Below are 27,063 nucleotides of genomic sequence, written 5' to 3'. Positions count from 1 at the left end.
AGACTCCTCCTCAGTCTAATCCTCAGACTCCTCCTCAGATTATCCTCAAACTCCTCCTCAGTCTAATCCTCAGACTCCTCCTCAGATTATGCTCAGATTATCCTCAAACTCCTCAGATTATCCTCAGACTACTCCTCAGATTATCCTCAGACTACTCCTCAGATTATCCTCAGACTACTCCTGAAACTACTCCTCAGATTATCCTCAGACTCCTCCTCAGATTATCCTCAAACTCCTCCTCAGATTATCCGCAGACTCCTCCTCAGATTATCCTCAAACTCCTCCTCAGATTATCCGCAGACTCCTCCTCAGATTATCCTCAAACTCCTCCTCAGTCTAATCCTCAGACTCCTCCTCAGATTATGCTCAGATTATCCTCAGACTACTCCTGAAACTACTCCTCAGTCTAATCCTCAGACTCCTCCTCAGATTATCCTCAGACTACTCCTCGGTCTAATCCTCAGACTCCTCCTCAGATTATCCTCAAACTCCTCAGATTATCCTCAGACTCCTCCTCAGATTATCCGCAGACTCCTCCTTAGATTATCCTCAAACTCCTCCTCAGTCTAATCCTCAGACTCCTCCTCAGATTATCCTCAAACTCCTCAGACTACTCTTCAAACTACTCCTCAGATTATCCTCAAACTCCTCAGACTACTCCTCGGTCTAATCCTCAGACTCCTCCTCAGATTATCCTCAAACTCCTCAGACTACTCCTCAAACTCCTCGGATTATCCTCAAACTCCTCAGACTACTCTTCAAACTCCTCAAATTATCCTCAGACAACTCCTGAAACTACTCCTCAGACAACTCCTCAGATTATCCTCAAACTCCTCAGATTATCCTCAAACTCCTCAGATTATCCTCAGACAACTCCTGAAACTACTCCTCAGACAACTCCTCAGATTATCCTCAAACTCCTCAGACTACTCCTCAAACTCCTCGGATTATCCTCAAACTCCTCAGACTACTCTTCAAACTCCTCAAATTATCCTCAGACAACTCCTGAAACTACTCCTCAGACAACTCCTCAGATTATCCTCAAACTCCTCAGACTACTCCTCAAACTCCTCGGATTATCCTCAAACTCCTCAGACTACTCTTCAAACTCCTCAAATTATCCTCAGACAACTCCTGAAACTACTCCTCAGACAACTCCTCAGATTATCCTCAAACTCCTCAGATTATCCTCAAACTCCTCAGACTACTCCTCAAACTCCTCAGACTACTCCTCAAACTCATCAGATTATCCTTAAACTCCTCAAATTATCCTCAGACAACTCCTGAAACTACTCCTCAGACAACTCCTCAGATTATCCTCAAACTCCTCAGACTACTCCTCAAACTCCTCGGATTATCCTCAAACTCCTCAGACTACTCTTCAAACTCCTCAAATTATCCTCAGACAACTCCTGAAACTACTCCTCAGACAACTCCTCAGATTATCCTCAAACTCCTCAGATTATCCTCAAACTCCTCAGATTATCCTCAAACTCCTCAGACTACTCCTCAAACTCCTCAGACTACTCCTCAAACTCATCAGATTATCCTTAAACTCCTCAAATTATCCTCAGACTCCTCCTCAGATTATCCTCAAACTCCTCAGACTACTCCTCAAACTCATCAGATTATCCTCAAACTCCTCAGACTACTCTTCAAACTCCTCAAATTATCCTCAAACTCCTCAGACTACTCCTCAGACAACTCCTCAGATTATCCTCAAACTCCTCAGATTATCCTCAAACTCCTCAGATTATCCTCAGACAACTCCTGAAACTACTCCTCAGACAACTCCTCAGATTATCCTCAAACTCCTCAGACTACTCTTCAAACTCCTCAAATTATCCTCAGACAACTCCTGAAACTACTCCTCAGACAACTCCTCAGATTATCCTCAAACTCCTCAGACTACTCCTCAAACTCATCAGATTATCCTCAGACAACTCCTGAAACTACTCCTCAGACAACTCCTCAGATTATCCTCAAACTCCTCAGACTACTCTTCAAACTCATCAAATTATCCTCAGACAACTCCTGAAACTACTCCTCAGACAACTCCTCAGATTATCCTCAAACTCATCAGATTATCCTCAGACAACTCCTGAAACTACTCCTCAGACAACTCCTCAGATTATCCTCAAACTCCTCAGACTACTCTTCAAACTCATCAAATTATCCTCAGACAACTCCTGAAACTACTCCTCAGACAACTCCTCAGATTATCCTCAAACTCCTCAGACTACTCCTCAAACTCATCAGATTATCCTCAGACAACTCCTGAAACTACTCCTCAGACAACTCCTCAGATTATCCTCAAACTCCTCAGACTACTCCTCAAACTCCTCGGATTATCCTCAAACTCCTCAGACTACTCTTCAAACTCCTCAAATTATCCTCAGACAACTCCTGAAACTACTCCTCAGACAACTCCTCAGACTACTCTTCAAACTCCTCAGATTATCCTCAAACTCCTCAGATTATCCTCAAACTCCTCAGACTACTCCTCAAACTCCTCAGACTACTCCTCAAACTCATCAGATTATCCTTAAACTCCTCAAATTATCCTCAGACAACTCCTGAAACTACTCCTCAGACAACTCCTCAGATTATCCTCAAACTCCTCAGACTACTCTTCAAACTCCTCAAATTATCCTCAGACAACTCCTGAAACTACTCCTCAGACAACTCCTCAGATTATCCTCAAACTCCTCAGACTACTCTTCAAACTCCTCGGATTATCCTCAAACTCCTCAGACTACTCTTCAAACTCCTCAAATTATCCTCAGACAACTCCTGAAACTACTCCTCAGACAACTCCTCAGATTATCCTCAAACTCCTCAGACTACTCCTCAAACTCCTCGGATTATCCTCAAACTCCTCAGACTACTCTTCAAACTCCTCAAATTATCCTCAGACAACTCCTGAAACTACTCCTCAGACAACTCCTCAGATTATCCTCAAACTCCTCAGATTATCCTCAAACTCCTCAGACTACTCCTCAAACTCATCAGATTATCCTCAAACTCCTCAGACTACTCTTCAAACTCCTCAATTTATATAAAAATAAAAATAAAAAATTATTATTTTATTAATTTTTTAAAATAAGGTTAATAAAAAGTGACACTGGATAGTTTGTCCCACACTCAAAAATCAAAAAATTTAAAAATCCCCGAATCTGCAGGGATTTTAAAAAAATTTTTTTAGTAAAACTTAAGGATATTGTATCAGATATATTGGTATGGGCAAATTCAATTTTAATCCAATATTCATCGAGATATTAAGTTAACGAAGCTTTCAAAATTGAGAGGGTAATCCTCCTCCTCTCAAATAAACGTACATGCGGGTGCACCCTTAAATTTCCTAATTATTTTTTCTTCTTGGGAAAATTTTTGAATTCGAATAGAAAATTCAATAAATTGAAATTGGGTTGAAAGAATTCTCCATATTAACTTGTCATATATTTCAGATCATATAAAAATATGTGAATTATATCAAAAGTAGATGGGCGATACTTGTAAATCTATTTAAACTATTAGTTTGCTATTATTGAAGAACTTTATAATTTTTTTTTCTTATGTATGGAATTAAAGATAATTTTGCCGATTCCAACTGGTTTTTCTATATGAGTTAAATATGCCAAGTGAAATTGGACTTGCCAATATTGTAAATTGAAGTATGGACTATATATCGATTTTCATTGATTGATGAATAACTCGGACTAATGTAATTGTTGATAATGAAAAATAGTTTTCAATTGCTGGTAAGGGCCAATGTATGTTCAATAGCTCCGAAAGCAAAAAATGCACGTTTAGAAAAAGACGATAACGATTAAATTACAAAATCAATAACGACGACGATTAAATTACAAAATCAATAATGACCCACATTCCTGAATCATGCCAGCATATTTACTGTTGAAAATTCACAAGGTTAGAAATGAGGTTAGATATCGGGTTAGATATACCCTAAAATTAATTTTATCATTTATGAAAAATTTAGTATATACAGAAATTAAAAAATTTTTGAGTTAATTTATTTTAAAAAAATTATTTTTTTACTCTGGGTGTTAAAATCTATGATAAAAAAATAAATAAAAAAAATTTAACGTTAATTTTTTAAAGTTTATTTTTTAAAAATTATTTTTTTATTTTGTAAAGTGTCAAAAATTTTAACGTTAATTTTTAAGTTTATTTTTTTTTAATTTTTTTTATTTTTTGTAAATGTCAAATGTATTTTACGTGTCAAACGGTTTTTGTAAATTCTAGTAATTTTGGTTCCGAGGGGCGTAGACCCTTGGTACCGAATTAAAAAAAAAAAAAAAAAAAAAAGGTAGCGGGGCTTCCAGGCACTTCGTGCCTTCTAGCCCTGAGGATGAATGAGTATAATGAAGTTTTTATATATACGGGTCTTCCAGGAGCTTTTCACAAATTATATATGTTTTCATGTTTTGTCATGATTTCATCGTAAATGTTTTGTCAAGACTTCTTCTTCGTAAATGTTTTGTCAAGACTTCTTCGTAAATGTTTTGTCAAGACTTCTTCGTAAATGTTTTGTCAAGACTTCTTCGTAAATGTTTTGTCAAGACTTCTTCATCGTAAATGTTTTGTCAAGACTTCTTCGTAAATGTTTTGTCAAGACTTCTTCGTAAATGTTTTGTCAAGACTTCTTCTTCGTAAATGTTTTGTCAAGACTTCTTCGTAAATGTTTTGTCAAGACTTCTTCGTAAATGTTTTGTCAAGACTTCTTCGTAAATGTTTTGTCAAGACTTCTTCATCGTAAATGTTTTGTCAAGACTTCTTCGTAAAATCAGACAAAAATAATGTTTATGTTAGAATGTTAGATCTAACACGTTTTCTAACATGTTTTCTAACATCGTAGAAAACTCATGATTTCATCGTAAATGTTTTGTCAAGACTTCTTCGTAAAATCAGACAAAAATAATGTTTATGTTAGAATGTTAGATCTAACACGTTTTCTAACATGTTTTCTAACATCGTAGAAAACTCATGATTTCATCGTAAATGTTTTGTCAAGACTTCTTCATCGTAAATGTTTTGTCAAGACTTCTTCGTAAATGTTTTGTCAAGACTTCTTCATCGTAAATGTTTTGTCAAGACTTCTTCGTAAAATCAGACAAAAATAATGTTTATGTTAGAATGTTAGATCTAACCTCTTTTCTAACCTCTTTTCTAACCTCATGAATTTTCATGAACTTTCTTTACAAAGTCTTTACGATGAAGAACTTTACAAAGTCTCAACAAAACATTGACAAGAAAGTTCATGAGAAAGACTTTACAAAGTCTTTACGATGAAGAACTTTACGAAGAAATCTCAACAAAGTCTTTACGAAGAAGTCTTGACAAAACATTTACGATGAAATCATGAAAATTCAAGAGGGTAGAAAACATGTTAGAAAAGAGGTTAGATCTAACATTCTAACATAAACATTATTTTTATTGAATTCCGTATGAAATTTCATGAGTTTTGTATGTTTTAGACCATGTTAGAAAAGAGGTTAGAAAAGAGGTTAGATCTAACATTCTAACATAAACATTATTTTTATTGAATTCCGTATGAAATTTCATGAGTTTTGTATGTTTTAGACCATGTTAGAAAACATGTTAGAAAACATGTTAGATCTAACATTCTAACATAAACATTATTTTTGGGTCATTTACACTCATTACGATGAAGAAGTCTTGACAAAGTCTTTACTGAAAAAGTGTCATATAAACATCTGTCAAAAACCGCTTTTTAACTTCACTTAAAATGCCACGTAAGCTACGTAAGAATATACGTAAGAGGAAGGGAGCATTGAAACATCCAATAGTAAAACTGACACCACAACAACAGTTGCAACAACAAATGCTGAATGACCCCACTATGTTGCAACAAATGTCAAGCAATCCTATGCTTTTAAACCGAGTTGTTGGTGCACAGAGTGGAGGTTTAAGAGCGGCACTTTTAGCGAAAATGGCAGGCTATGGTGGAGCTGCAGACGGAACAGCATATAACCCTCAAAGTCAAATGAATTTGAGTTCACTCAAAAATCAAATAGCAGATGTCAAAAAGTCAAACATAGACATACAGAAGCAAATAAGTGAAAATGAAAAGAAACTAGAATATGACAGACACACAAAGAAACTAAATGAGTTAAACGTAGAGAAAAAGAAGAAAGAAGAACAACTGAAAGAACTAAGTACAGAGGAATATGCGAAAAAAGTGTCAGAAAAAGCAGCAGAAGTAGCAAAAATGGAACAAGATGTTATAAATTTGAAAAACCATACTACTCAATATAAAGTACTGAAAGATGAAGAGATAAAACAAAAAGCCCTGAAGACATATATGGATAGCGATGAGTATAAAAAAGAAGTTGAAGCAAATGTAAAGGCAGAAAAACTTTTACAGTTGCAAAACCAAACCGTACAGTATGAAAACTTAGCACAAGAAAGTAAAAATAACGACGCGGCTATGCAAAAGGCAATGAAAAGCGCAGAATATATAAAAGCCAACAATGACTGGTTAGATGCCCAAGCCAACGCTAAAGCAGCCCAACTCATAGGGTCAATAAGGACAAAAATACAAGCGGATGAAGACAGTTCAAATGAAGCTTTAACAAATGCTGACTTTAAGAACGCCTTCGAAGCTCTTCATAGTAAGGTGAAACAAGTGAACGACTTCTCATCTGGAAAGAAACTGAAGTCTGAAGGTTTCGACAAAGAGTTAAAAGAAGTAGCACAAAATATGACGAAAATAACAGATGCAGCAACGAGACAGGCAGTTCAAAGTGCCTATGACGCCGTTAGAGCAACTGTTGTGAAAAGTCAAGAAAAAGAGTTACAACAGACCAAAACAGACCTAGTAAATGCTTTCTTAAAAACGAAAAGTCAGTAGGACATTATGCTGCAGATGGAACATATGTGCCAGCTGGTGGAACTTATATACCACCAAACCCTCCAAGAGAAGCACCTGCACCAGGACTACCTAAAACATTTACATCGTCACATGGACACGACACAGGCATGCACCAAAACCAACACAACAAAACCAACAGTTCAAAACACTGCACCACAACCAACAGTTCAAAAACACTGCACCACAACCAACAGTTCAAAACACTGCACCACAACCAACAGTTCAAAACCCTGCACAACAACAACCACAAACAGAGCAAGGACATAAAAGAAGTAGAGAACAAGGAAACCAAGAATTCTTAAAAATGCTTAAGGAAGACTATGGTTACCCAGATACTCTTGACTTTAGTGACAGATATAAAGAAGCTATTAGAAAGTTCAAGGAAGGAAATACTGACCCGAACCTATTTAGCTTTATGGTTCAGCACCAAAATGGGATATAATTTCAAACCTGGAAAATACAAGCTCGCTAAGGGATATGATTTAATAGCATATCATCCAAATGACATGGATGAATTTACTCCGAGATATTTGGTGTCAGAGATAAATGATAATTCAACTATCTTCATGAAACGCGTAAAAAATAGAGACGGAACGAAAGAAGAAAGGGTTATGAATGCGGATGGCTTAAATAGGGAACTTGTTAAAAACGGTCTCGGAATATATGAAATGCCAGCAGATGAGGTACAAGAAACTCCACAGGAAGAAGTTCAGATACAACCAGACATGGAAGAAATAGTTCAGCAACAACAGCTAGAAGAGCCTGAAGGAAACGAACAAGTCCTTCCTTTGGAAACTAACTTCACAGAACTAGATGAAGATTTGGAACAGCCGAAAATTCTTGACCCTCAACAAGAGTATGCGGAGAATATGGAATATTTCCAAGAGTCTAAAAAAAATTCGGCTGACATAGTAGAAGAATATCGAAAAATGTTTGCCGACATACAAAAGACTCCAACACCAGATGAAAATATTCAGCATAGAATGGAAGTACTGAAAGAAAATGTACACAAATACAACAACCCTTTTTACTTACGAGCATTTAACGTTCAATCTTCGGATGAACTCGGTGAAAATAAAAGGTTAAATTTCAAGAAAACATATAGAAATGAAACATTGTTTAAAGTTCATTCAGAACCTAACCAAGATGGAAACAAACCTACTTTTGTTTCTGCAGACGATGGAACTACAATGAGATGGGGTCATAAAGCTAACCCGGATAGGTGGTTCATAAACTTACAACCACAATTCCAAGAAGTTGTAGACGCAATGGAAGTCAATGGTGAACCAGATATAGCTGGTATTTTCAGCGCGGCTTTAATGCCATTGAAAGATATGAAAGATGCAGATATTTTGGACCAGTATGAAATGAACATGGCTGATGGAAATATAACACCTGACGTTCTAAAACATTTATCTCAAAGAACTACACAGAACCATAAAGATGGTATATTTGGTGAAGAGTTTAGAAAGAAAGTTAGGGAGGGAGAAGGAAGAGAACCTATTGTACATGACCTTGCAAACGAAAGTTTACAAAATGTCATAAAAACTTACTTTGCAGACAATGAACCGAGAAGGGATGAATATTTAAGAAAACTCAAATGGACAGTACCAAATGAAATGTTAGTATTGAAAAACATGTTCCTTGACAAAATAAAACCAACTACAGAAATAAACGACGCAAGACTGAAAGATTGGGTAAAAGCTTTCCCATTCACAAAAAGATATAGTTGGTAACATGGAAAGAAAACCAGAATGGCTACAAAAACATATATTTGGAAACGAGCATATTCCATATGGACAGGCACTGTTTGAAGAGCTTGAACCGGAAACTCAGGAAAGAGTCATGCAAACAATACGCGAAGACTCAAATACAGACTATGACAAACTCTTTCTAGGATATAGGTTACCTGAGATGGGCGACCAGAGCCAAAAGGCAAAAAGGACATGGGAAATTTGCAACATACTAGATGAACATAATGCAAAGATGCAACAACTTCAAGCAGAGGGCAATGAAGGAAAAAGAAGAGTTAAAAACTCAGTCAGGAAGAAAGTAAAGCTTGGTCCACGTGGGTTCTATTATGACATATAAATCCAACTATTCTATATTTTTACCCATATGAAATGTACGCCGCTCAGAATATAACGCCAACAGTTTTGGATGCCATGAACGGAAATGTTTCCGAATGGTATAACGAATGCGACAATGCCATTAGAAGGTCAGAAATAGTTCCTGGAACTTACGAATATACAACTGCTGTTTCTTATGGAAACGTAGGTGAGTTTGGAGAAGGTTCTTCAACAACAGTAGATATTGCTTGTGACAGGTTTCATATTATTTCTATTGACAACTCATTCTTATACGTGGAACAAGACATTGAAATAAAACCTTCTGCCAAGTTGTCTGACAAGAAAGGTTGCAATGGAATTTTCTATGTCGGATACCAATATGCTCCAGAAGTTTTCATGGGATATAAGATATATTCTAACTCTGACTTAGTTCAAACAGTAACATGGGCAAACTATGAATGGTTCGCTTTAAGAAACTCAGTACAACCACAAGCTAGAGAACAAACAGACCAGTATGCAATATTGAGAAAATAAGAAGACTTGACCCTAACGTTCCAGGAGTTTATGTTAACCTTTCTGGTTCAGATGGAACTGCTGCCACTAAAGTAAAACTGAAACTTAGAGTTCCTTTGTCATCTTTCCTCATCTTCAGGTTTTTAAGATACTTGCCAAACTGGGCAGGAAAAATTTCTATCGAACTTACTCCAAGCAAAAATAACTTAGTCATTGCACCAACACAAGACCCATTCACTCTTACTGTAGCTGGAACTGGTGGAGCCAAGTTCTGTGACTTTTGCAAAGACAAAGTTGACTTAGACTTTGGTTTCTCAAACTTCAACACTGAAGTAAACTATTATTTCAATGCTGCTGGAACTGCTTGGGACCCAGTTAAGTTCACATGCGAAAAATTTGAATGCAAGAGAATAGAAAGCAGACTTGCCGTTTATATGTTGGACCCAGATATTTCAAATGCTTTAGCTGCCAAAATATATTGCAGTTCCACTTATGTTCCCTATACACCAAATATCTGTCAAAGACTTTGCAGGTGAAGTTGGAAACCAAAGTGCTGACCCAGGTGCAAGAACAGATATTGCTTTAACAACTGCAATGAAACATGCAGATACTATGTTTGTACTGTTCAGACGAACTATAAATGACTATTCTTGTTTCTACAACCCCGGTATTAAATATCATATAAACATAGATGGCAAATATTATCCAAGAGAAGAATATTCTACAGTTGAGGATATGAGGTCATACAACTTGACATTAGATGCTATGAACTTTAACAACAACTTCACAACAACCATTAACCCTGAAATGCAAAGTTCTATTATGCCATATGTGAAAGTATGGACTCATACAGGAGGTCAAAAAACTCAATATACAAATGGAGACCGTTCAAACTTTTGGCTTGGCATTCCATTTGCTGACTCAGAAGACTTTATGGGTGGTATTTCAACTGTTGGTACTGTACAAATACAATATACTGGTGACAGAGACGGTCCAGATGAATTGAAAGCAAAGAAGTTTACAAAACCAATAGCACTTTTCACGGAAGATGCTCTTTTGAAGATTCGTTCGATGAAACCTGCTGGGGCTCCTCAGATTGGCATAACGACAGCTTCCATCGAGCAGATTTTGGCAGCAGGTCAGTAAGTTGTTCTTGAACTGACTTCTCTCCGTCAAATATTGACAGTACGCCAGTTTTGACATAAAATTGTAAGATAAACTTTCCTTTAGAAATATCGGTCAGTTTTGTTGTTATATTTTTGTCTGCTTCAAGAACTTTCACCATCTCGGTTATACCAACTTTCTTTGCTTTATGGAAATATTTTGGTTCAGCAAATATTGCTATTCTATAACATTTACCATTGTTTGTATAAAGAACTATTCTGTCAATGTATTTGTATTGTTTGTGTGTGTAAACTTTGTTCTGCTTCAATTCGAAGAGATACTCAAATACGTCCATCTTTTTATTCTAAGTAAAATGTCATTTCCGAAAAATAGAAGCGTGAGTGTTTCAAAAGGTTTAATGGCGGTGGCAGATGTGAAGTTAAATTCACCAACTCAAACAAACAGTCAAAGTGTTGTTGTCAATGTCAAAGAAAGAGATGTTGAAGTGGGGAAACCATACGAAGACCAAGATGGTATAACAATAGTTCCTGTAAAAGAACCAACATACCCTGAAGTTAGCAGAGACTTAAGTTCTGTTGCAGATATTCGAAATGACTACCAACAACTTAAAGACAAACTTAAAACTCAGGAGAAGATTTGTCAAGCTTTGGGTATAATGTTAAACTTGGTTGAGCACAACCCTGTAAAAGTGAACTCATATGTCATCGCACCTCGTGAAGTTTTGAAAGAACTATTGAAACTTTTGACAGAGGCAGACGATATAAACATCAAAGAAATAGAGCCCGACATTGCTTGCTGTGGTGTTTCATATAATGTCATTGACAAGATATACGTTATGAAAGGAGGTGAAACGTTGAACTTAAAATATAGTTTCCCAGACGTTATAAAAATATTTGACGACCACAACATTTCATTAAAGTTTGTTTGCTAAGTAAATGGCAGAAGACATAGTGGTTTATACTATTACGACTAAAAACCCTGAGTCATATAATTCTATAACAACAAACTTACAAAGTCCTCAAGGACGGTATTGTAAACTGACCTTAAACACAATGACGACTAAAGCCTGTTTTGCTCTTTTGACACCAGAAGACTTTGTTGTTGTGAATGGTAAAAAATACTTCTTTGAAGATACTTACTCAGATATACCACCAACAGGTTTTGTTGACTTATTTAATACTTTAAGGACGGATGTAACATGTGCTGCAACTAGAGCAGGTTTCATTATGTTTGGATGTCCGACTGAGTTTACTATAAACGATATGAGCTATAATACAAAACTTATTTCTGGTTTTTACTACCAACAGTTTCCTATAACAGGAAAAGGTGTCATACAAGGAATGTCTATTCCATTGACATTAAGCACACCTATTTTATATATTGTTTCAAACTTAGGTTCAAAGTGTTATTCGAATGTCGACAGAAACTACTATGACCAAAAGATACTCATGCGTATAAACAACACATTCTCTGCTGGTTTGCCTATTGTTCATTCGAATGCAGAATTTTCAGCTTTAGTAAACTCAAACACTTTAGCAAACATAAACTTAACCTTAGTTGACGCAAACTTTGTTCCTGTAAAACTTTTATGTCCTATGTATTTGTCAATGACGGCAGAAAGTTTCGAATTGGAAGATGCAACCGGTGAAAGTATTGTATTACAAGAACAACTTCAACAACAAATAGCTCAAGAACAACAAATGCAACAAATGCAACAACAAAGTCAAGAATAAAAAAAATATTTTTTTTATTTTTATAAAAATGTACAGAATAGATGTTTCAGATTTTTATGACTTCCAAGCATTCAGAAATATGTGTCCATTTCGAGACTATAACAAAGCAGTCGAGAATTTGAAACGTTTAGTCATTTATGTTGACTCTGCCCCAGAATGTTATGTCATGAAAGAATGGGATGTTGTCTTTAACAAACCTAAAGCGACAATAGTTTCAGAACAAGAATGTAGACAGAAACTTAAGAAAATAAAAGTCGTACAAGTTGGCATGAAGATGTTAGATGCTTGGGATATCTTATTGTCAAAGTTAGAAGATTTTTCAGTTCGAGGTATAAAGTTCTATACACCTTCTCCAAACTTCTATTCTATCTTCACTGGATATAAATATGAACAAGTAGAATGGAAAGAAAATATTATAGAAGCTTGGTTAGACCATGTCAAAGAAATTATATGCAATGGAAACGAAAGAGTCTATGAGTATATCTTATGTTGGTTTGCAAACATCTTACAACATCCAAGTGCTAAAAATGAAACTGCTCTCATTATAATTGGAAAACAAGGAACTGGTAAGAACACTTTCTTTACAGATATTTTGTGCAAACTGTTAGAGGGCTATTCGAACCCGAATATGACAAACTTAGAAAACATCTGTGGCAAGTTTAACTCCTCAATAGAGAATATGAAACTTATAGTATGTAACGAACTTCAAAGTATAGATACAACAAAAGTTTTGAACTCAGATGCTTTGAAGAGTCTTATAACAGACAAAGTTGGAGTTGTTGAAAGAAAGTATAAAGACCAAAGAGTTTGTGAAAATGTTGCAAATTTCATTATGGTTTCAAACAATGCTGTTCCGATGAAGTTAGAAAGTTCTGACAGAAGATATGTAGTTGTCAGAACGTCAGATTCTCATATGCAAGATACAGAATATTTTGACGACTTAGCAGAAACTTTGACATCTGACTTTTACAACCACTTGTTCTCATATTTCATGACATTAGATATTTCTAACTTCAATCCAAGACAAATTCCACATACCGAAGAAAGACAAACATTGTTAGAAGCAAACAAGAGTGTATATGAACTGTTTATAGATGAAAACGACTTTGAGTGTTTAGATGAAAGGTCATTGTACGATGAATATAAACAATATTGTCAAGAGTATGGTTATATGGCAGCGTCTAAACGAACATTCTTGGCAAATGTCAAAAATCTTTTAGATGTTCAGAACGGCGTATATACAAAGAAAAATTTTTCTGAGTAAATTTTAAAAAAATATTTTTTTATCCGATAGAAAAGATGACGAAATATATTTCAGTCAACAAATATATGTCAGGACTTAAAGAAGAACTAGACCCATTCGCTTATTTGAATGTTTACTTCTACCATTTTGAAAAGTCTTCATTCAGCAAAGTTTGGAACATCGAACCAGTTAAGTTTGCTATTGTGACTAAAAATGGTGCGAAATTTGAAGACTTAGACATAGAAGGTTTGTTAACAGTCAAGGAAAATTTTGACAGAAGGTTTTCAAACCTTAAAGAAGGCAAAGCATACAAACTTGTTATACCTTATGAACCAAAGAAGACAGACGACTATGAATATTATGAGTCTAAGATAGTTGAAGTTCAAGGTAAATTAGGTAAAAAGATTTTAGAGTCTAAGCCAGTGTTTGCTCCTAAAGGGAAAGAGAACATTGACATTGACCCAGAAATGTTCTAAAAATAAAATTTTATTTTTACATGTCATATCCACCTTCTCTGGAATTGGCTCTGGTTCTTTCTTTTCTCTCTTCTACTTTCTTTTTTTTCTCTCTCTTCTTCTTCTTCTTCTTCTGGTGGAGTTATGTTCAAATTTCTCAGAACCATATTTATGTAAAAGTTCTTTGTCCTTTAATAGCTCTTCTATTCTGTTTTCTATTTCATCTTCAAGAACAGCGCATGTGTCTTCTTTGCATTCTTAAGAACTTTTGTTGGACTTCATCTTTCCAATCGGCGTCATCTCTGTCAACAAGTCTGTCATTGACAATTTTAAGACTGCTCTTTGTAATGTTTTATGGTTCTTGTCATATTCCCAGAAACAGAACTTTAGAACAAATTCACCTTTCTTGTTTACACTATGTAAGATTTTATGGTCGACAGAAGTTTTAGAGTCAAAAAGTTTGTCTCGAATATAGATAGCGAAATCGCTAGACATTTTCTAAAAGATAAAATTTTAATTTTTCTCTAAAAATATGTTAGAAAAAAAGTTTGCTGACATTGACAAGAAATTTTGAGAATGTTTTAAATAAGAACAAGAGGAAGTTAGAAAATGCTCAGATAAAGCCTATACATGACAAGTTCTTATTTGCTCAGAATGGTATAACAGGTCTAATCGACCACCTGGGTCGGGCAAGACTTTCAACTTATCTTAAAATGGCTGCACAACAACAAGAACTAGATGAGAAGAACCATTCTATGAGTTAGTAGTCATTTGTAGTACTTCTGGTCAATTTGACCAAACCGTCAATTCGTTCAAAGATATTATAAAAAAGTCTAAGTTAGTATGTATAAAAGACTCTGAGTTGTTAGATTGGATAAAGAAGTACCAAAGAAGAGTTTTGAAGTACAATGCTATAAATGAGTATATAAATTCGAAGTTTAAAGACCCTAATGAGGAAATGCAGAGAATATTAGAGAAGAAACACTTTTCAGAACAAACAGAAAGAGATAGAATACATTTCGAAAGAAATTGCAATCTTACGATTGGAAAACGTACCCTCATAGATGTCTTCTTATCTTAGATGATTTCGCTCTCATCCTTTGTTAAAGAACAGAGAACAAGATATGTGTCGAATTCTAAGAAGCTCAGACACTTTAACATCTCAGTCGTATATGTGTACAGACAGCAAAGAGTTTAAGTAAGGATGTTAAAAGAATACTTACTGATATCATACTTTTCCCTGGATTGTCCGAAGACGATTTCATGGAACTTATGAAAGAGTCCATGGCAGGTAAGTTTGACAGACATGAACTATGGGAGAAGTACAAAGTCATACAAGACCCTCATACTTCTTTCAGAATTCATATCTACGCAAACAAAGTTCAAATTGTAAAAAGTCAAGCTTGAAAAATAAATGTTTAGTCTTAGTCTGTTGTGGTGCTGGGGCTGTCGGTTCTTCTGGCTTTGGAATGGACTCGGTTGGTGGTACGTGGGACATTCGTTTGTGTCCTGTCGGAAGGAAGAACTTTTCCTGTTGGAAGGAAAAACTTTTCCTGTTGGAAGGAAGGACTCGGAATGTCGGAAGGAAATTTTTTTCCAGTTGTCGGGAAATTTTTTTCCAGTTGTCGGGAAAAATTTTTCCAGTTGTCGGGAAAAAAGTTCTCAATTTTCGAAAATTTGAATGGTTTACGGACGGACAACAGGAAAATTTTTTCCAGTTGTCGGGAAAATTTTTTCTTGTCGGATGGAAAAACTTTTTCTGTCGGAAGGAAGAACTTTTCTTGTCGGATGGAAGGACTCGGAATGCCAGAAGGATTTGACAAGGCAATTTACTTTATAGAGCTACCTGAGCCATCTGAAGTCAAGCGTAAAAATAAATGGTTCATCTACCCTACTTGTTTGAAGTTGTCAAAATACTCTGTTATTTTTTCCTTTAACAATGGCAAATCTTCTTTGAAGGTAAGTATTGTACAACCTTTCATATCATAGTGTGTTTGAGGTAACGTATCTTGAACTATTTGTTTCACATCTTCATTTGGGGTCATTGAAATCGGTAAGTTTTTCGCGATAGAACCAATTTCTGTCAGATTTGTAAATCTTAGCAAGGTCGTAAAAGCTTTTGTTGTTTCTTCTGACTAAATGCAACATAACATATCTTTATCTTCTTCATTTTCCATCTCTTCAGTATAAATCATATACTTATAGTTCTTTTCCTTTCCTTTTGGTACCGAACGTGGTATTCTTTTCTGAAGGCTTTTGTCTTTTGCTTCAAGCTTGTTTTCCATCTCTTCACGTTCTTGTCTATGAATTTCATCTAACATCATGAAAATATAACAAGCGTAACGAGGTGAAGCCCACATTGCAACAGCATTTACAAGAAGTCTATGTACATACCAGCCTCTCAAACCATTTGGCAAATTTTGACGATTTTCGTACGGAATCTCGACCCTCGGTTTTCCGAGGGTCGCAAACATATGAGGAAATTCTTCTAAAAGTTCTTTTGTCTGTTGGTTTTCAAACCAATGGTATGCTTGCTTTGTAGAACGAAGAGTATTCAAAATACTTTGCATTTGGTACATATCGTCTTTGACCGAACGAATGAGACGGAGTTGTTTGTTAAACTGAACCCACTCATATTCTTCACTTATAGCTTCATGAACGATAGCAGTTGTTGTGTTCTCTGTTGTTGACATATCTGTCTTTATATTCCGGATAAAAAAATAAAAAAAAATAAAACTAACTTTATTTTCTGACTTTCACAAAAGACCAAAAATAAACGCTTTACATGTATTTTTCAGCAACTTCGTCAAATAATTTTATAGCTTTATCTATCTCATCTACTTCAAACGTTTCTTTACCTTTTATGGGAGCACCATACATTTTCTCAAACTTTTCGAGTAGTTCTGTTTCAGCAGCTCTCATATCGTTAACGAACACAACCTTAACTCTATTGACTGTAGAGTCATATCTTTTAGTTATATTAAATGTTCTTCCTATCTTATATCTCTTTGTATTGAAGTCTTTCGGTTTCTGAACGATGTAAAGTAAGCCTTCACTGCAACGTTCCGTATCGAATGAACCATATGTTATGAAGTTATATCCAACAACTGGGTCTAACCATAACAAAACTATTGGTATAAGACTTTTGTCTATAAGATATGCTGTAGTTCCATGAAATCTTACCGATATCATAAGCTCAGGATTTCTTGTCAAAATTTTCTGAGATGAAGCATTTTTAACCCAGTCGTGTGGTTTCTTTCCAGATGGAGATATAATGTCTGACAAAGAATATTTGTTGTATTTCTTTGAGTATCTTACGTTTAAATCACCAATTCTAACCAATTTAGTGTTATTGTCTATCTTTTTAACTGTTTCAAACTCAGTGTTTGACATTTCCTGTTCTTACATACAAAATAAAAAAAAATATTTTAAAAAAACTAGCTTTTATTTTCTATCTTAAGGAAATTCATGATTTTCATAGAGTTTTGGCGACCCAGAAAAAAAACGGTCTCGCTGTTCTTCACTGTTTTCATAGAGTTTTGGCGACTGGGGTTTCTTACCTACTCGCTGTTCTTCACGATTTTCATACGGAATCTCTTCTCTCGGTTTTCCGAGGGAAGCAATCTTATGCCATTTTACTCAGATTTTTGGTCATTTTTCAGCAAAAATAATGTTTATGTTAGAATGTTAGATCTAACCTCTTTTCTAACCTCTTTTCTAACATGGTCTAAAACACACAAAACTCATGAAATTTTACTCAGAATTCGGCAAAAATATAATTTATGTTAGAATGTTAGATCTAACATGTTTTCTAACATGTTTTCTAACATAACTATTTACAAGCGTTTTACATGGTAAACATTGTGAATTCGTGAAATTCTAAACAATTTTGTGGCTTCGATTTCTTCACGAAGGATATCGAATGTTTTCACAATGCCGAAAGTTTCTTTATATTTCTTCTTGACATCTGAAAGAAGGAAATCGTCAGCTGTTGGATAGTTTTTGTTTAGAAATGCTAACATGTCCATTTTATCTTCTGCTGGTTTTTCTGCTTCTTTCTTTAAATCTGCATAGTCGTTTCTCATTCTTTCTATCTCTTTGACGGAGTAGTTATATTTCCTCATTGCTGCTTTACATTTAGAACATTGTGGGTTCATTTTTGCGTTATATTCTGAAACCTTACCTGCTAGTATGACTAAGGCGTCAATGGTTTTCTTTAACTCAAAAGTTGCTGGTTTTATCTGTTCATTCCATACCTTACCCCTACTATCTTTATCTCTTATTTCCCAAACACATTTTGCAACTAACGAAACAAAGTTGTCGTAGGTCTTAAACTCCCCAGATTTATATATGTCAGAGATGTTCTTATATACCATGTCGCAATCTTTGTCCATGACTTTATGGTTGCAATGAAAACCAAGGAATTCATAATTTACCTTTCGTATGAACTTCTTTATTTCTACTGAGTCAGTCAGTCCGACTTCTATTTCATCGAATTCTGGAATAGTGAGTTTTTGTTGTTGGATTTCAGGAAGTTTAGGTAAATGGTCAATAATGTCCTGCATTTCATAAAGATACTGTTCATTTGTTTCATCTTTCGCACTACAGTCTAAATTACTTGTTAAAAGTTCTTGCTTTATCTTCTGGATTTTTGTTTCGAAAGTATATGAAGAAGGAATGAAGCTTTTCATCTCTACTAACATTGAAGTTGGGTTCATGACTAACGAGTTTGGTGCTGTAGTTGCTAACATGTTCTTACAATAAAAATAAAAAAATATTTTTTTTAAAAAACTAACTTTATTTTTTATGTTTTTTGTGAAAGTGTCAAAATTCATGAATTTCGAGAGTTTTCTACGATGTTAGAAAACGTGTTAGAAAACATGTTAGATCTAACATTCTAACATAAACATTATTTTTGGGTCTTTTACGCTCATTACGAAGAAGTCTTGACAAAACATTTACGAAGAAGTCTTGACAAAACATTTACGAAGAAGTCTTGACAAAACATTTACGAAGAAGTTTCGACAAATTCGAGAGTTTTCTACGATGTTAGAAAACATGTTAGAAAACATGTTAGATCTAACATTCTAACATAAACATTATTTTTGTCGAAAAAAATGGTTCATTTACTCACAATATTTTTGTACAAAACGACCCCAAACTTTTAACTTCTTTTCTGCAGCTTCTAATGCTATCTTAGCGAGTTCATATTCTCTAAATTCTCTCTTTAAATCTTCTTGTTCCCATTGGTCTAGTTCGTATGGCGAGTCTCTATAACCAGAACATATCTCACGTTCATGTTCTATTTGTTTTTCATGCATTTTTCTAACTTCTTCTTCGAACAAAGGTTTTGCATTCTCTACTGTATCTTCAAGTTCTTCTTCATCTAATTTCTCATGAACTTTCTTGTCTATGGAGTCCATAATTTTTCCAACTGCTATGCAATATTTTGGAGAGGCCCACATTGCAATATAGTTTACGAGTCTTGGGTCTACATACGTTCCTCTAACATGTTTGATTTCATCCGGAATTCCTGCATGAACTTTGTATAAAAAGCAACCGCCGGAATTCCGGCGGTTGGTATATTCTTCACAAAATGCCTCAAAATACTCTTCCCAGGACTTATTTTCCAACAACTTTCTAAAGTCTTTCCTAAACTGCTGACACATATTTGTTGCATTTACATAACCATCCATGTCTCTACGTAAGACTTCAATACCGTTGTAAGTGCCTTTTGTGAATGTTTCGCCATTAGATTTGTTCGTGAACGTTTTTGCTTCGACTGACATTTCTGTTCTTACAATAAAAATAAAAAATATTTTTTGGTGGGACGTCGGACATTCGTTTGTGGCTTAACCGTCGGACATCCGTTTGTGGCTTAACCGTCGGACATCCGTTTGTGGCTCGACCTCAAAACAAGCATTTTGTGAAGAATATACCAACCGTCGGAATTCCGGCGGTTGCTTTTTTTATACAAAATTCATGAGTTTTGTGTGTTTTCTACGATGTTGTCAAAATGTCATGTTGTCACACTTTTTCAGAGAAGTTAAAATGACCGAGGCACATAGGCACATAGGCACACCTAAAAAACATCTACCCTAAACATTATTTTTCAATACTTTTTCAGCACTTTTCCGTAGTTGTATATGAAAGACAATTCGAGATAAAAGTCATAGTACAATGGAATAATATGTTGCACACCGTTTGTTGTGAACCAGACTTGAAAGTCAGAGAAACTGTTACTAGGTGGTTCGTAGAATTTAGAAGCAAAGTCATAAAAGTCCTTACCAATACATAGAAAACTATTGTTGCTTGAACTGAAACTTGCATGACACATAACATTTTGAGGGTCAAACACGTTTCTATAAACTGTCAAATCTGTTGGTGGGCGTATAAATTTAAACGGACCGTCAGGTGGTAATGGTTCGTTCTGGTTTAGTAACCGAAGAAATTGTGCCCAAGAACGTTTGTCTACTTCCCAAAATAAAAACTGTGTATCTCTTGGAGGGTTATTTTCAATCCTTTGAAATGAAACTGTGGAGTTCATCTTGTCATATTCTAGTTTCAGATAGTATGTTCCATTTAGTAAAGAATCGTATTTTTCTTGAAATTCCCAGTAGTATTTGTTTATTTGAGTTTGAAAGTCATTTAGAGTCTTCTCAAGGTTTTCGTCTGAACGAATTGTAAAGATTCTCATTTCATCAAATTTGTCTATTAGACCATCAGGACCTCTATACTGCCCATGAAAATATACTGCGAACATAAAAGCGTTCGTTCTATTTGAAAACAAAACTCTTCTAAATCCTATTGCCTTTGCATCTGAAGGACTTTGAAGCCAACGAATTGGAAAGTCAAACCTGTATGAACGGGATGAAATTTCTTCATCTGAAATATTTCTACCGGCATTTGTAAAGATATAGTCTAACGGTTTTGTATCTGCTACTTTTGTTCTTTGTTTTTCAACCTGAAACATTTAATATATGTAAAAATATATGGTTTTAAAAAACGTTTTAAAATGGTATGCCATATAGCTTCTTGAATTTGTTAAGACGTATTTGAACGCGTTTTCCATCTGTATCTCTAGTGTTTACATAAGCACAGCCTGCCTTAGTAAAACATACTTGTAATTTTCTATAGTTTACGCCGGTATAAAGGTAGAAAGAGTCCTGTTCTTCGCTATAGTAGTAAAACTCAAACGTATGCTTACCATAGTCTGTAATTTCAATTGCTTCATCTTCTAGTTCGTCGACAAATTCGAATACAATATCTCTAAATTTGCCTATGTTCTTACTGTTTTCAGAACAAGTGACCCAACGTAAGTTTTCAAGTCTATTGTCGTTTCTTATATGGTTTATGTGGTCTACAAAAGGTAGATTGTTAGGGTTTGGTATAAAATGAGTTGCAATGACAACATGTTTAAAATAGTGTTTTCCACCAATCCTCATCCTAGCATATCCGTCATTTTGCTCCCATTCGCTTAAAACTCTTTTTGTCTTTTTGTTTCTGACTTCAAATGACTCACAACAGTGAATTTCATATTTCTCATCTAACAAACAAGTTTCCCAACGGTCTTTTCCAACAAACTCGGCGTACATTTCAAATAAAATAAAAAAATATATTTTAAAAAATATATGTTTTAAAATGGTATGCCATTTCATATTTCTCATCTAACTCTGCTTTTACTCTAGCAGATTTTCTATCCATTCTATACGGGGGCATTTTTATAAAAATAAAAAAATGTTTTTTCTTTACTTTACGTAACCACCCGCTGCCAAAAGTCTTTGACGCCAACCCATACCAGCTAATGAAGGTTGACTTGGTTTAGTATTGAAACTAAACTTTGGTTTTGGTTTATCTTCAGTTTTTGGCTCACCTTCTTCTATCGGTTTTTCGTCACTTTTCGGTTCCTCTGACTTTACCTCACTTGCAGGTATGGTTGTGTCGTTAACATCTTCGTAAATATCATATGCCATCTGTTTTTGTTTTCCTTTCAACTTTTTGTGTTTGTTGTAAAGTTTAGAATATTTCGACTCTAAGTCAATGAGATGTTCTATAATGAACTGTTCGTCGGTAAAATATACTTTTCCATCTGTTGTCTCGAAAGCTCCTTCAGACTTCAATATTTTATTTGTGAGAGTCTGTTTCTTTTTTGAGATACTAGCCGTTCCATTTCTATGAAAAGTGACTTTGTAGTTAGGGTTTGTATTTCCAGACCTCACACTTTCTATTATTGAATTTTTCTCTTCATCTGTAAGTTCTTTGACAGGTTTTGACAATGGTTCTGAACTTTTTGTTTGTGGTGTCAAATCTACGGTTTCAACTTCTTCCGTCATTTCATCTCAGTAAAAAATTTTAGTTTGGTTTGTTTTCAACTGGTTGTTGTTGTTTTTTAAGTCGGTCTAAAACTTCTTGAGGTATAGGAAGAACTTGACAAACACGTTGTGTAACTGCTGGAAGTCGACAAATCCATCTTGAACCCATTTGTCTCAATGCTGTATTGTTCATTTCATCTCAGTAAAAAAATTTACATTCCCCAAGTTTGAGGCGGTTGAGGTTGGTTATTGTTTACCCATTGTTGTGCATGGTTATATCCTCTGTTAAAGAATCTTTCACCTTGGTCCATGTAGTGTCCTGCTTGGTTATAGTAGTCATTTGCTTTGTTATAGTAGTTTCCTGCTTGTCTGGAAACATTGTCCATCCATCCTTGAACTTTTCCTCTTGTTTCAGGATTTGGAATAAGATTTGCTGCATCTCGTGCTACATCCCAACCTTTCTGTACAGTTTGTATAATAGGCTGTGCTTTCTCTTTCAGTATACCTAATGTACTCAAAATCTTCCTTCCAACTCCAAATACACCTCTGGCTATTGTTCCCACTGCGGGCAAAAATCTGGATGCAACTCCTGCTAATGCGCCAAATAAACCCATTTCTTATGGGTTAAAAAATGACGAATCCAAACAAGGACCCCTATGTTTCTAAAGCGACAAAGAAAGCACTCATGATAAAAATCTTTAGTTCAACACCAAATGCTTGGTTTATGGATATCTTGGAAAACATTCCGAGGTATAGAGAAGATGGACCACCATACTGGCTAATATTTGTCGGTCAAAACACAAGATACTGTGAAGCTATACCATTACAGTCCAAAAATATTTTAGATGTGAAAACTGCTTTGACAATATTTGTTGACAAATACCATCCAACAAAACTGACATCTGACTGTGAACGTTCTTTCAAATCAGACGATATTAAAAACTATCTGCGTTCAAAAAATGTAAACCAATATTTCATTGTCGACCAAAACCATTCTGCTCTTGGTGTCATTGACAGTTGTATAAAAATCTTAAGAGACTTAAACCAACCACAAGGTGGTGAGGTAGATGAAATGTCATATGACGACAAGTATAGACACTTCTCCATGGCAAAGATGAGACAAGTTTTAAATATTTACAATACCCGTAAACAAAAAGGTTTGGGAAACCACTCCCCCGAAGAAATGAAAAACAACCCCGACTTAGAGAAAGACTATATATTTAATAGTTTAGTCAAAAGAGACAAACAAGAAAGAATGCCAGGCTTCAAACTTAAGAAAGGTGACAAAGTAAAAATAGAAATACCTAAACGCGACCCATATGAAAATACTATTGACTATGACAACAATGGGAACCCGACAGGTACTCACATTCGTGTTCGTAAAAATAGAAGAAAGTATACAAGAGAATATTATGAAGTTTTAGGCAAACATGGCAAAATGTACACACTGCAAGCAGAAGATAAAACTACTATTGTCAGACCTCGTTTCAAACTTGTCAAAGTTCAAGGTGGTATACTTTCAAAGACAGTTCCTAACAAATATAAGACAACTCCTGACGAATATGCTAAAGAAGTTGAAAATGACGACTAAGCAATTCTATACCATGCGTAAACTGTCATGTAAGGTGGCATGTAGTCTTTACTTTGTCCCGTTGTTTGTGTATATCCTGTAACGCGATGTGTATGGTTTCCATCTCCCTGAGTGTCACTCCAGTAACAATTTATAGCAAACTGAACGTCGTCTTTAACATCATATCCTTTACCTTTTTTCAAGGCGTGCCAATCCCAAAATTTATGCTTATGCCAACCTGCTTGAGATGTACTTAAATCTATGTAGTGACTGTGTGCAGGTAAATTTTCACCTGAAATCGTTTTACTTCCACCTGTTTCCTTTGAAGAGTTTGCACAATACAAAAACCTGTCAACTATTTGAGTCCAAGTTCCAAAACCAAGTACTACTTCTGGTCTGGTAGAGTTCATTGACGTATAAATAGAGCCTATAGGATATAATGTTTGAAGTATTTCTGTCTTTAATGTTTGAAGCTCTGTTTTGTCTGCTTTTTTATCTAACTCATCGTTAACATATGTTTTGTCAGCTTTTTTATCTAACTCATCGTTAACATATGTTTTGTCAGCTTTGTTGTCATATAAATCTTGAGCAGTGAATTTAACTTTGTTTTCATCCTCCATGACATAGACATTTCTACATCTAGTGTATTTCATCGTCGTTATGTCATCCTCCGATGTTAAACCTTGTGGAAAGTTAGGAGGTTTCCAATACAATGCATCCCCACCAGTTCCATCAGGTTCTTCAACCGTTCCTGCAATATTTTCTATACCAACAGTTGCGAAGAAATCGTGTGTATGAGTCTTTTTAGAATATTCTTTGTCAGCTCTTGTCACTTCACTTGACATTTTATTGTCAACATATGTTTTATCTGCTTTGTCATCTAACATTGCTGGTAGTTCATCTACGTCATAGATGTTATGTGTATGATGTTTTTGTGGGTATGTTCTATCTGTCCATGCGAGAATATAGTCTCTTGTTGCATCTACATACTCTTTGTCAGCTTTGTTGTCAACATCTGCTTTCAAAAGAAGTTCAGATATAGGTTTCTCGTTTAAAGTTCCTTTTGTTGGATTTATACAAACAGTATGGTTCTTACTGTCTTGAAACAGAAACTCGTCTGTCAATGGGTTTATCGTCAGTTTTAAGTTTCCTTCTTTCAATGACTCAGATATCTTAGAATAGTTTGAAAAGTTTGTTGTGTTCTTATTTAGAGCTTGCACAATGAGTTGTCGGTTGTGTTGTATTTCTCTCATAGACGCTGTTTCTTTCGACATTTTTATTCTAGATAAAATATGCTTCCAATAGAAAAAGAAAATTCAAGAGTTGCTACGACTAAACCATTAGATGAACTTTTTACGAATGTCGGTCAAAAGTTTGAGACAGAGACCGTAAAGCATGAAGGCTATCGTTTTGACTACCCACTAAGATGGTTAAGAGACCCATCCGTCACAAAAGCTATTGGCTTTCGTAGAATGAAGTTCATTTCAGAAGCCATACATGGTTTCCCATTTACGGTCGCTTTTGAAGTTCGATACTATAACAAAGAAAACGTACGTATGAGAAATTTGAACAGGGAAAACTTTTACAAGTGAATTTGCTTGTAAACTTAGAAACAACTCTTCAAGCTTTTCAAGAAAAAATAAACGATATCTATCTCGAATATGCAAAACAGTACAACATTGACGAAGGAGAGTACCATCTCGATATTGTTTATGACAGGAAAAATGCAACTGTTAAAATCAATAGAATAGAAGACCTTGGAGAAGACGTTTATATTTCTACAAAATATAACAACTTGGCATGGTATAGATTTTTGAGGATGTTAAATCAGCCTGCAGAATATCCAGTACACCCGAACTTTTATGAAGTCGAAAACCCTAATGGAACATATGAAAATGTTTTCGACTCAGATGCTATTATAGTTCATGCTTCATTTTCTGGTGCACAAAACTCTTTTTTATGCTTGGCAAATGACTTTTACGAAAAACCTACAAAGCTATATGAACCACCGAGTGGAAGTATTTCGGATTTTCAAGTATGGTTTACTACAGATGGAAGAAAGAGAATAATTCCATTATACCATGCGTTTTACTTAGAACTTAGTTTCATATACAACTACTATCGAACGGTAAAAATATAATTTTAATACGGTTGAGGTGTTGGATTTGGTTGCCAACTAGACTGTGGTGCAGGTTCAGGCTGTTGTATAACAGGAGCTTGTTCTTCTGGTTCAGGGTCTTTAGGTATAATACCAACGAACTGACCTACTCTTTTACCAATATTTTTGACACCGTTCCAAATTCCTCTTCCTACGGTTTTTATTCCATTCCATATACCTCTTCCAACATTTCGAAAGAAGTTTCCTATCTTACTGAAGAAACCCATTTTACTATATGTAAAAATCTAATGTCCACCTAGTCTCTTACGTTTCCTGTTGAGTTCCATAGCATTCTTTAACTGGAGCTCATACATTCTATTTCTCCTCTGGTAGAAAACATATTCTGGGTCAACTCCTGTGTTCGCGTCATCTGCATAAAGTTGTTTATATCCCACTTCAGGGTTTGTATAAAACTCTTTCCATCTCATATTTGCATACCATGGTGGCAAACCTAACGCAGCGTCATTTGACATGGCAGTTTGCATTTGTACATCTGTTGGCACTTGACCATAGTTTGCCATTGCAGTTTGTATTCTAACTTCATTTGGAATATTCTCTGGGTTTGGTTGTCCAGGTTGCTGTGCATTCGCTAAGTTCTGTGCGTCCATTTAATATTAGATAAAAATATCTCTTACGAGTACATATACTGGACATTTGCAGGCATTGGTTCATCTTCATATTCTCTATATCTTTCTGCCACGTCAAATAAGTAAATGACACAATGGAAAAAACCTAAAACAAGTAGTCCTATTTCAAACCACATTTACTTACCAATAAAATTTCTTTGTCAAGACTTCTTCATAAAGACTTTGTTGAGATTTCTTCATCGTAATGAGTGTAAATGACCCAAAAATAATGTTTATGTTAGAATGTTAGATCTAACATGTTTTCTAACATGTTTTCTAACATGGTCTAAAACATACAAAACTCATGAAATTTCATACGGAATTCAATAAAAATAATGTTTAT

General features: G+C 35.2%; 13 protein-coding genes and 2 pseudogenes across 15 annotated transcripts, besides 3 other annotated features; 4 read left to right on the top strand and 11 right to left on the bottom strand.

Moving 5' to 3' along the window:
- The first annotated feature begins 3,050 nt into the window (after positions 1 to 3,050).
- Positions 3,051 to 3,146: a mobile genetic element.
- Positions 3,147 to 3,774: 628 nt separating this feature from the next.
- Positions 3,775 to 3,884: a mobile genetic element.
- A 1,886-nt stretch (positions 3,885 to 5,770) lies between these two features.
- Positions 5,771 to 7,054, top strand: TVAGG3_0737380 (annotated as a pseudogene). The gene has a single exon. A coding segment is annotated over exon 1 (1,284 nt).
- A 791-nt stretch (positions 7,055 to 7,845) lies between these two features.
- TVAGG3_0737370 lies at positions 7,846 to 8,730 on the top strand (annotated as a pseudogene). The gene has a single exon. A coding segment is annotated over exon 1 (885 nt).
- Positions 8,731 to 9,093: 363 nt separating this feature from the next.
- Positions 9,094 to 24,868: a mobile genetic element.
- TVAGG3_0737360 (uncharacterized protein) lies at positions 11,559 to 12,356 on the top strand (the record flags this gene model as incomplete). The annotated part of the gene is made up of 1 exon (XM_051244753.1): positions 11,559 to 12,356. The coding sequence occupies one exon, from the start codon at positions 11,559 to 11,561 to the stop codon at positions 12,354 to 12,356; it is 798 nt and encodes a 265-aa protein (XP_051091340.1).
- On the bottom strand, positions 16,205 to 16,747 carry TVAGG3_0737350 (KilA, N-terminal/APSES-type HTH, DNA-binding family; the record flags this gene model as incomplete). Its single annotated transcript, XM_051244752.1, has 1 exon — positions 16,205 to 16,747. A coding segment is annotated over one exon (543 nt), but the record flags the coding sequence as incomplete, so codon positions are not given.
- Positions 16,836 to 17,246, bottom strand: TVAGG3_0737340 (organellar and viral DNA polymerase type B; the record flags this gene model as incomplete). Its single annotated transcript, XM_051244751.1, has 1 exon — positions 16,836 to 17,246. The coding sequence occupies one exon, from the start codon at positions 17,244 to 17,246 to the stop codon at positions 16,836 to 16,838; it is 411 nt and encodes a 136-aa protein (XP_051091338.1).
- TVAGG3_0737330 (organellar and viral DNA polymerase type B) lies at positions 17,891 to 18,805 on the bottom strand (the record flags this gene model as incomplete). Its single annotated transcript, XM_001302105.1, has 1 exon — positions 17,891 to 18,805. The coding sequence occupies one exon, from the start codon at positions 18,803 to 18,805 to the stop codon at positions 17,891 to 17,893; it is 915 nt and encodes a 304-aa protein (XP_001302106.1).
- Positions 19,181 to 19,843, bottom strand: TVAGG3_0737320 (uncharacterized protein; the record flags this gene model as incomplete). The annotated part of the gene is made up of 1 exon (XM_051244750.1): positions 19,181 to 19,843. One exon carries the CDS (start codon positions 19,841 to 19,843, stop codon positions 19,181 to 19,183), a length of 663 nt encoding a protein of 220 aa, XP_051091337.1.
- Positions 20,167 to 21,027, bottom strand: TVAGG3_0737310 (uncharacterized protein; the record flags this gene model as incomplete). The annotated part of the gene is made up of 1 exon (XM_051244749.1): positions 20,167 to 21,027. The coding sequence occupies one exon, from the start codon at positions 21,025 to 21,027 to the stop codon at positions 20,167 to 20,169; it is 861 nt and encodes a 286-aa protein (XP_051091336.1).
- Positions 21,065 to 21,649, bottom strand: TVAGG3_0737300 (His-Me finger endonucleases family; the record flags this gene model as incomplete). The annotated part of the gene is made up of 1 exon (XM_051244748.1): positions 21,065 to 21,649. One exon carries the CDS (start codon positions 21,647 to 21,649, stop codon positions 21,065 to 21,067), a length of 585 nt encoding a protein of 194 aa, XP_051091335.1.
- TVAGG3_0737290 (phage tail repeat-like family) lies at positions 21,803 to 22,387 on the bottom strand (the record flags this gene model as incomplete). The annotated part of the gene is made up of 1 exon (XM_051244747.1): positions 21,803 to 22,387. One exon carries the CDS (start codon positions 22,385 to 22,387, stop codon positions 21,803 to 21,805), a length of 585 nt encoding a protein of 194 aa, XP_051091334.1.
- On the bottom strand, positions 22,407 to 22,559 carry TVAGG3_0737280 (uncharacterized protein; the record flags this gene model as incomplete). Its single annotated transcript, XM_001302104.1, has 1 exon — positions 22,407 to 22,559. The coding sequence occupies one exon, from the start codon at positions 22,557 to 22,559 to the stop codon at positions 22,407 to 22,409; it is 153 nt and encodes a 50-aa protein (XP_001302105.1).
- TVAGG3_0737270 (uncharacterized protein) lies at positions 22,579 to 22,980 on the bottom strand (the record flags this gene model as incomplete). The annotated part of the gene is made up of 1 exon (XM_051244746.1): positions 22,579 to 22,980. One exon carries the CDS (start codon positions 22,978 to 22,980, stop codon positions 22,579 to 22,581), a length of 402 nt encoding a protein of 133 aa, XP_051091333.1.
- Positions 22,998 to 23,957, top strand: TVAGG3_0737260 (uncharacterized protein; the record flags this gene model as incomplete). Its single annotated transcript, XM_051244745.1, has 1 exon — positions 22,998 to 23,957. One exon carries the CDS (start codon positions 22,998 to 23,000, stop codon positions 23,955 to 23,957), a length of 960 nt encoding a protein of 319 aa, XP_051091332.1.
- Positions 24,006 to 24,781, bottom strand: TVAGG3_0737250 (phage tail repeat-like family; the record flags this gene model as incomplete). Its single annotated transcript, XM_051244744.1, has 1 exon — positions 24,006 to 24,781. A coding segment is annotated over one exon (776 nt), but the record flags the coding sequence as incomplete, so codon positions are not given.
- Positions 24,869 to 26,350: 1,482 nt separating the features above from the next.
- Positions 26,351 to 26,702, bottom strand: TVAGG3_0737230 (uncharacterized protein; the record flags this gene model as incomplete). Its single annotated transcript, XM_051244743.1, has 1 exon — positions 26,351 to 26,702. A coding segment is annotated over one exon (352 nt), but the record flags the coding sequence as incomplete, so codon positions are not given.
- Between the last annotated feature and the right edge of the window lie 361 nt (positions 26,703 to 27,063).

This window comes from Trichomonas vaginalis, chromosome III (assembly GCF_026262505.1).
Source record: "Trichomonas vaginalis G3 chromosome III, whole genome shotgun sequence".
Lineage (NCBI taxonomy): Eukaryota > Parabasalia > Trichomonadida > Trichomonadidae > Trichomonas > Trichomonas vaginalis.
This window is presented reverse-complemented; position numbering and strand designations above follow the sequence as displayed.